We start from the raw sequence: 8,834 nt of genomic DNA on the forward strand, positions 1-8,834 counted from the left end.
TGAAGATTCATTGAGTATCTAGCTAAAGAAAAAATAGCTAAAATCTAATTGTTTTGATTACAGGGTTGACTAATGACCCAACATTTTGATGCCATCTGACATTTCACCCCTGGAAATGTCAACACTTCATTTTATCCTATTAAGACATTTGATAGTGAGATCATAACTGGCGTATGATTTAAGTCAAAAGATGTTTTGTGAGTTCAGTGACCATGACCTTTTTTTTCTTTAAATGTTCCTTCCTATGTCAGAGAAAATCAATTTAGTTCATCAAATCGTAGACAAAAATACTTAGAAAACAAAATCCTGAAAGCACAAATAACAGTCTCGACTTCACAAGAAAACTACTCAGAGGCACAAAGTGAAAAAAAGACAGTGCTTCAATTCAACCTTTATTATCTTGTTCTTTTCTGCTTTAAATTAATTTCCTCTCCTTTTATGTAACATCTGAAACAAAGGAAAACATCCTGAACAGGAGTGATAATAAAGACTGACTTAATTTAAACTGATACATAATAAAAAGAAACACAGTAAAACATAAAATGTCTTTAACGTGTCTGTAAAACACTGTTTCCAGCTCAGCTTGGTATGGTAAGATGTGGCATCTTAATAAAAATGCCTTCGGTTGGTTGCTTCGTCTTAAAAACAAAATATTCTCTTATTGCATTTAAAAGAAAAAAATATATATAAACGGAAACAAAAAGCGACTAAAAACACAACTTAGGAGACAAATGCAATAGTGCCAATGTTTTTGAACTTTTTAGCTATCACAACATCCAGTCAAGCACGCAAAAATGTGTACACACACACACACACACAGTCTTTCTCTCAAATGTAAGCTGTCAGATTTACATCTATTCACTTCCCTGACTGGAGAAGATCAGTGTTCAAAGGCAAGCACGCACGCACACACACACATGAATCTCTCATGGACAAGAAAAAAGAAAAAAAAGGAAAATAAACATTCAATGTTGCAGCAATAACACAGACACTCCCATCATAATAATCACATCCTTCTCCATTCGGTCGTAACTGTCAACACTCAGTTCATGCACACACAGGCAGGCAGGAGGGCACCTTGTACAGCGAGTAAATATGTGATCATAGTCACCATTACATCATGACAATATATAATAACCAACTTGATTTCTTGAGTAAGAAAAAATACAATAGCGAGGTCAGTGTTTGAAGGGCAAATAAGAGGACATCTCTGGATTTCCACTGTTTTTTTCCACACATTTCTCATTTCTTCTAAAACAGAAAACAAACTGATAAACAACCAACGCACATCGACAAGGAGATACAATTTTGCTTGTCAAATATAAGAGCAGTGTGTAACTGATGAAAAGGTGTGATGACGCTGTTGACATGGAGGGTGGGTGGCCGCTGGGTGTTAGCCAAGGCCACTGCTGCTGTAACATTTAATTGTTCTTTAAGGTCTATGTAGTTGTGTTGTAGCTCTGTTTCAAACATGGAGGGATTTGTGGAAGGATGCGTCAACAACAAACCCAGAGGCATATAGTGCAAGTTTGGCTAATGTTGTTTTTTTTGTTTTGTGTTTTTTCCACCCTGGGTCCCATAGTGATGGCATATTCCCACCAATGTAGACGTGTCGGTACCTACTAAAAAGACTCTTTCCTTTTGCGCATCTCAAACGTTGCTGATCGTCCATTTGACTCAGTAGTGTGGCGCTGTCCCAGATTTTTTATAAAGTCCCGATCCTTCCCACTCTTAAGCTTCCAAAAGTGGGAACTCCGAAGTACGCCAGCCAGGTCTAAGAGGGCTCAGTCTGCATGTCTGACTTTTGAGATTTGACCATTAAATAGCAATATAAAATTAAAAAAAGTGGCACACTAAAAACAGCAATAGCTAAACTTGTTGACGTGTAGGACTCTGGCTGAGCCTGTCTACAGTGCATGCCTGAGTGATTGGGTCTCTGAATGCAGGTGTGTGGTCTGAAGTACAAAGACAAAGAGCTATCCAGTTACGTCCTAAAGAGTTTAATGGATTTCACCTTTTTCCCCCGGTTCAAGTTTTACTGTTGTCTTCATTTAAAGTTAGGCGGTTTAATGTCTGTGTGAAAGTAATGTGTGCATGTAGCTTGTGTGTAGTATGACTGTTGAGTGTCTATGTTGGATGACCAGTGTAGCTTTTTTTTCTCCACGTCAATGCAGAGCATGACGTGTTTCACCTTAGGTGTAAAACGTGTGTGTCAGCTGGCCCCTCAGATAGAGTCGGCCCCCCCGCCCAGGAGGTCCCCTGGAAGCAGCGAGGCGGGGCTGCCCATCTGGTGACGATCCTCAAGTGCGGGAGAAGCCCAGAGGCTACTGCTGGGGTACCCTGTCCCCCCCATCCCACCTACACTTCCCCACAGACCCTGCCTTCCGGCCTCCACACCTCCGGCCCCACCCATCCCGGTGCCGTTGGTGCTCCATTGGGTGAAAATGCCCAATCCGGGCCCCTGGGTGGCAGACTGGTCCGACGAGCTGCCTGTGCTTTCTAGACTTTGCCATGCAGAACTGGAAGACCCAGCTCCTCCATTTCCTGCCCCTCCGACTGTGGAAGCTCCATCTACTCCTCCTACCCCACCGTTTCCTCCTGCTCCACCTCTTTCACAGCTTCCTCCATTACTGTTAGCCCCAACTATGGAGGTTGCTGTAGGCCCGGAGCCTTGGGAGCCGACTGCAGCTCCTCCGCTTCCTGCTCCTCCAGCCTGGGAATGTGCAATGTAGCGAGCCACATCTTCCTCACTCATAAACTCCGCTAAGATGGTTGTGTTACCCAAAACACACCTGGGGTAAACAGAAAGTCCGTCATACACTTGTAATGAATGAAGGGCCTCAAATGGCTTTTCAGCCTCAAAATGAACTGCAAACAAAAGTTTAACACTCAGTTTGTGATGTATAGTCTACACAACTGTAAAAAGTGAAACTATACCAGAATATGGTTTGCTACACATCATGTTTGCGAGCAAGTGAAAATAACTAGGCTTGTTCTTTCTGCAGGATCCAGATCACCTCTAAACTTCAGAACTTTATTGTAAAAACAACACTTAATGGTTTAACACTTTTCCAGGGATCAGTAACAGGGATCTTTGCAACTCTTGAAAGTCAAGCGTTATGATATTTTACAGAGAAAATGCTCAATTATGAAACAAACTAGGACAATATAATGCTGACCTTTAGATTTACTGGTAGATGGTTTTTTGTTGACGGTGGATAAAGGCAAGCTAGCCATTTGCTACCACTTCTAGTGAACATATTAAGATAAGCCAAGATGCTACTTTAGTTTCTTTTACTTTAAGATTTACTTTAAAACAATGTTATCAAAATAATTCCTTACATGTGAAGTGCACTCTGAGCCTTGGCTGCCTCTTGTCTGGAGCTGTAGCGAATCAGAGCAGTGCCCTGGGTCAGGCCAAGGTGAAAGGTCAACAACGGCCCGTGCTGCATGCAGATGGTTCTCAGAGTGGATCCATCAATCTGTAGTAAAAAAAACAAAAAAAACAAGCAGACGAAAGAGATCTTAAAAGGACAGTAATAGGTTAAGATGTCAAACAGACTGGGATTTTTAAATGTGCTATGTTTCAAACACTGAAACACAGCACTGCCAAAATCAGGGGCAACCATGATGGACCTTCACTGCAGTTTCAGGCTGTCTAAGTAGATTCTGTTGGGCTGGCTATAGAGATAGGTGGTGATTTCTGCGGTTCATAGAGAATCATGTAAGTCTGGATAATAATCACAGGTCTGTTTGGTGTGTCACAAGCATTTAGCTCCAGCTAAGATAGCTTTGGGGATCACTAGACCTTACAAGGTGTGCTTCCACAACAGCACCACACCAAGAATTAAAGAAGGCAACAGAGATGGTGATCATGAGGCCTTTAAAAGAAAATAAATAAATAAATAAATAAATAAAACATTTGTTTAAAGATGCTTTTGGTGGTCAATACTGGACTCCATGTTCAGCAGAGAAATTTAGTTCAATTTTATTTATGCAGCGCCAAATCACAACTGTTGCCTCAAAGCACTTTAAGTTAAAGACTCTACAACAATACAGATTATTTAGAGGACTCAGTTCTACTTGTTCAGGCACATGATCAGGATTGGACGAGAGACATCTCTGATCTGGCCTGGGAGTGGGAGTGCTAGAGATACCCCAAGAGGAGGTGGAGGAGGCTGCTTTAGCCTCAGCTCCCACTGCCACTAATACAAATGTGAAATGGACTAATCAGTTTGAATTAATTAATAAATAGTTTTATTTGTTTTCTTCTCTGCATTTTGAGAAATTCTTTTTCTGCAAATCTGCCTGCATGTGTGTGTTTGTGTACCTGTGGCGTGAGGTTGCTGAGCACCAACCAGCAGGTTTCTCGAGAGCTGCCGTCACTCCAGGTCGAGCCTGCACAGAAAAGAAACCGAGGAGAAAAATGGTCTTAGCAACAGGAGTCATCCATGGAGTGGCGCTTTATTTTTCCTCCCAGTTTCTCAAAATAAATGATGAATAACTTTCCCACTGCATGAACTGAGCCTCACTTAATCTTCCAAATGAAATATAAATGGATTCTTTAGCTCAAAATAACACTTTCAGTAATCAAAGACATTTTTTTTAATCTCCTGACTAAACATTTTTTAAAAATTACTGCGTTCAAAGACAAAACCAAAACAACATGAAAAATTAGTCACAGCATTACCAGTGCTGTTCGAGCCACTACTCCAGCTGCGGGCAGCCAATCGAGGGGCTCCTCCTGACCAAGGGGAAGGCGATGGCTGCTTTTGACTGGCTAGGCCTGGAGGTGGGCGGGATAACTGGGTCTGGCTGCTGCCACGACTGGCTTTCCAAGACTTAGGTCCAATGGGCTCTGGGGGCCAGCTGGTCTTGTATTCTGTGTACTTTGCTGTAGGAGACAAAAGGACACAGGCAAGACGGAGACTTTAAAATATCTGCAGACAGTGGATTAATGTAAGGAGCAACACATATATTCCATATTCTTTTAACTGGTTCATTACAAAGCTACTCCCTGATGTCCATGGTTTTCCAGGACTAGAATTTTCTAACATATTTAAGTGCCGTCCAGATTTCACTGCAAATTATCCAAGTAGCTGCAGAATAACATTTAAACCTGAATCTGTTGAAATTGTGACCTTCAAAGCAATCAAATCCAATTCAAATGTATATTGGAAATTCTTTCACTGCTTCATTTACTTTCTCTTCTTGTAGAGTTTATTAAAAACCCGACAATTCCCTATTACCAGAAATTATGAAGTAAAAATACAAACGTAGATAAATTAACCAAAAGCCTAGAAGGAAGATGGTATATATTCATGTGTATGGTTACCTGAGTTGTGTGCGTTGTTGAGAGGACTGTCTGAGGCACTGTAGGGCCAGGCACCAGGTGAAGGCAGCAAGGTGTTGAGAGGAGGGGTGGAATCTGCATACAAAGATAGTGAGAACCATAAAATGAATGATCATAAACGATGCAAAAACAGCCTCCATGGGTAACATATGTAGAGCTAAAGTTGCACCTTTCCAATGTCAAACTGCTTTTTATACATGCCAAGTGAACATCAGCAAAATTTGGAAAACAACATATGAATCCAATGAAGATTAATTTTCTATTTCATGTCATAAAGCGCTGAATCACCACAAAAGTGACACTCATGACACTTTTTATACCAAAATTACAACAACATCCTGGAAAAAACCCAGTGACTCTCTCTGACTATGAAATCAATCACAGTGGAGGAAAACAAAACAAAACCTTCCTTTTAAACCTTTAGGAAAGCCCATTAGTTTCAGTTTTAAGCACTTGTTTCCAATTAGTCAGGTAAGGGAAAACACAAGAGGGAAAAATCTGTGTCAGCAGGCTGCGACCAAGTTTACTGTGAAAACAAACCTACTTGCACTGGCAGTAAAAACACTGATCTATGTGAAAAAACTAAATTGAACGTTCTCATACCTGCTCAGTAATGCAGATGAGATGAAAAATATAATTTTGGACTGCGCCATTGTGCAAAAAGGAGCCACAACTCCCTGTTTATATCTTTACTTGGTAGCAAAATATGAGGAGTGGTATCCATAAGAGTATCGGGTGTCGACACGCAAATGCTAACCAGTATTGTCTTGTAACAATTGGTGCTCTGTATCATTGAGAGTGGGTGGCACTGTGTTTCCCATCATGCTCCCTGGGGTCATGTAGGGGTCAGACTCAGGATCAACACGGTCAATTCCTTTCCATGGCACACCAGGCTGGAACTCTAAAGAAAAAACAAACATGTGGTCCGTTAAAGCCTGAAAAGCCTAAACTTTAACCCTACAGGCTTAAAGAGGACATGAAACAGCACAATTTAGTTGGTTTTACACGAAATTAAGAGTTGTTCTTTTTTTCTGTTCATAGTAAATTACAAGTGGTTAGCTTATTACAGAGGGGAAGAAAGACAAATTAACAGGTAGTTGGCAGAAGATGGCGCTGACAGATGATTTGACAAGTTACCTTTGACACCTTATGGTTTATGTTTTCAAGCCAGTAAGCATGAAAGACATTTATGACAAAAAATTGCTCAAATAACAATTGGTGCTATACAGAGGTGTAGAGAGGTTGAGAAACACCACCTTATACAGGTATGGTAACTGCACAGGGATGCCACCCTAGCTCTACCCACCCTTACCAGATACTCTGCTGTGAGAGGGACATTTTGGGAGAAGCAGCATGCTCGCTTTGTGAAGTCTGTGTGGAGACAGCCAACAGCAGGTACACTTATGCTAACAATAGCTTGGCTTTAGTTGAAGATGTCGAACTAAACTGACATTTTTAAAAAAGTTGCTCATTTTAAGCTGAAAATCACATCCACAGATGTTGTTTCAAGTGTTCAAAACTAGTATACCTGCTAGTTAGTAAGCTACTTTGCAAACTTGCAGTAATTGGCAATTAAGTCAGGAGCACAGACTCTAAAGTGACCATTGGGTAACCGCTATTAGTTAAACGGCTAAAGTCACATATAAGACTATTTTAAGACTTCGATTTTGTTGAAACAGAAGCTTTACTGTTCTCCTGAAATGTTGTTTAGTGTTGTGAATGTCATCTACTTTTCATGTGGACAGCTGGCAGTGACAGTGATGAAAATAAAATGTAACAAATTTAAGCATTGTGGTTATTCTTTTCACAATCACTTACTGAGTGTAGTCTATTAGAATCATGCTGAGTACAATGATCAAACTTATTTTTTTGGGCTTTTATTAATACTAATTAATTACTGTTTATAGCACTACCCGGCCATCTCCTTGCAGCGCACAGCTAATTCTTGTGTTAGCTGGCCAGGTGGGACAATCTGTACACCTAACAAGGCAAAATTAAACACAGAGGGGCCAGCCTCAGACTTCAACTTGTTAGTCTGAGCCACCCTTTTCTGCACACAGTCCTCATTTATAAAGTGCTCTATAAACTCTAGCATGATGGCTAATGGGTAGATTCTCCCATTTCAGCTCAGCTGGCATCAACAAAGAACCACTTAAGAGAAAAGAGAGAAAAACTCATTGCTGTACAGAAGTGACCCCTTTAAAGTACTTTTTAGTTTTGGTTTCCTTGTTTTCCACTGGGTTAATGGTTCTGTCACTGTTTAGCTGACATAAACCAATGGTGGGCTATTAACAGCAACCAACCAACACAGTGATGTCACTGATGTCAAGATTTGCTCTAACAACTAACTTAAAACACTGAATTTTTAAATCTAGTTTCATGGACTGATGATGTATGACAGCTTTTTTTTTAAAGCAGGTGTCTATGATTAAAATTAGAGGTAATACATGTTGTGTTTCACGTCCTCGTTACATATAGTGCACAAATTTGATAATCATCATCTTGATTTAAGGTAATTCACTAACCAGGGGGCCAGCTTGGTGTGGAGGCAGGCTTGGCACACATCTTGTTGCCAGGGGTGCGATGCCAACTGTCACTCAGCCCTTCTCCAACCATCATGTCATACTGCGAATATGGTGAGCCCCCTGGCATCTTTATGGGGGTGACAGGACCTGGTAGGTAGGAAGAGAGCGATCACTTTAAGATGCGACTTCACAGCTAATCTTATTAACCCTTTCTGCCTGCACTATGAAATTATTTTCAAAAAAGTTATAATCTCACCATTTTTATGAAACGCATTCTCAGATGAGGAAGTGTCTGGAGAACAGTTCCCCTCCATCATCCACTTGAAACGGGACTGCTGACCCCCTAGGTCCTTCATGGCTCCAGGCCCCCCCACCACAGAGCCACCCAGGTCCAGACCTGTAAGGTTCACCCCAGATCCAAACCCTGAAAAGAAATATTACAAAGGTTATTTTGTTTTAACACATATATAGTAAAGTGAATCCACAGCTGCCATAAAACAAAACAAAAACAACCTACACTACATTCAGTTAATTTCAAAATTAAAAAATGTTTCAGTTTCATTGTTGAAACAACAGTTTTAGGACATTTTTTTATTTAAAAAGTAATTGTTTACCAGAGTATGGTCCTAGATTTTTTTGGTGCAGGTCAGCCACAGATGGTGCCAGGCCTGGGTGGGAGATGGGATCAGCCCCAGGCAGTTTAGGACCCCCTCCTCCACCTCCACCATGGTGGGAGGGGGATAGTTTGGAGCTGCTGCTTAACCCCCCGACCTGCCTCTGCTGCTGGAGCACCGCCATAATCCTGGCCAGCTGAGATGATATAACAAAAAACAAGAACAATCATTGAAGAGGTGGAAGTAAAAAACAAAAACAAAACAAAACAAGAAGAGAGAAGTGTGTGTGTGTGTGTGTGTGTGTGTGTGTGTGTGTGTGTGTGTGTGTGTGTGTGTGTGTGT

At 41.1% G+C, this 8,834-nt stretch overlaps 1 protein-coding gene across 3 annotated transcripts in view; it reads right to left on the bottom strand.

Annotated features, from left to right (window-relative positions):
* Positions 1-379: 379 nt before the first annotated feature.
* Positions 380-8,834, bottom strand: part of tnrc6b (trinucleotide repeat containing adaptor 6B) — a 21,588-nt gene continuing 13,133 nt past the window's right edge. For all 3 annotated transcript variants that reach the window (XM_005934396.2, XM_014337489.2, XM_042225714.1), the window contains 9 exons: positions 8,493-8,688; positions 8,135-8,302; positions 7,879-8,025; positions 6,111-6,254; positions 5,336-5,428; positions 4,691-4,894; positions 4,331-4,398; positions 3,343-3,482; positions 380-2,792 (listed from right to left, as the gene is read on the bottom strand). In XM_005934396.2, the coding sequence (XP_005934458.1) occupies positions 2,225-2,792; positions 3,343-3,482; positions 4,331-4,398; positions 4,691-4,894; positions 5,336-5,428; positions 6,111-6,254; positions 7,879-8,025; positions 8,135-8,302; positions 8,493-8,688 (1,728 nt within the window). In that variant the 3' untranslated portion in view covers positions 380-2,224. The remainder of the gene's footprint in view (positions 2,793-3,342; positions 3,483-4,330; positions 4,399-4,690; positions 4,895-5,335; positions 5,429-6,110; positions 6,255-7,878; positions 8,026-8,134; positions 8,303-8,492; positions 8,689-8,834) is intronic.

The sequence above is a fragment of the Haplochromis burtoni genome, unplaced genomic scaffold (assembly GCF_018398535.1).
Source record: "Haplochromis burtoni strain Fernald_Lab_line unplaced genomic scaffold, NCSU_Asbu1 Contig_180, whole genome shotgun sequence".
NCBI lineage: Eukaryota > Metazoa > Chordata > Actinopteri > Cichliformes > Cichlidae > Haplochromis > Haplochromis burtoni.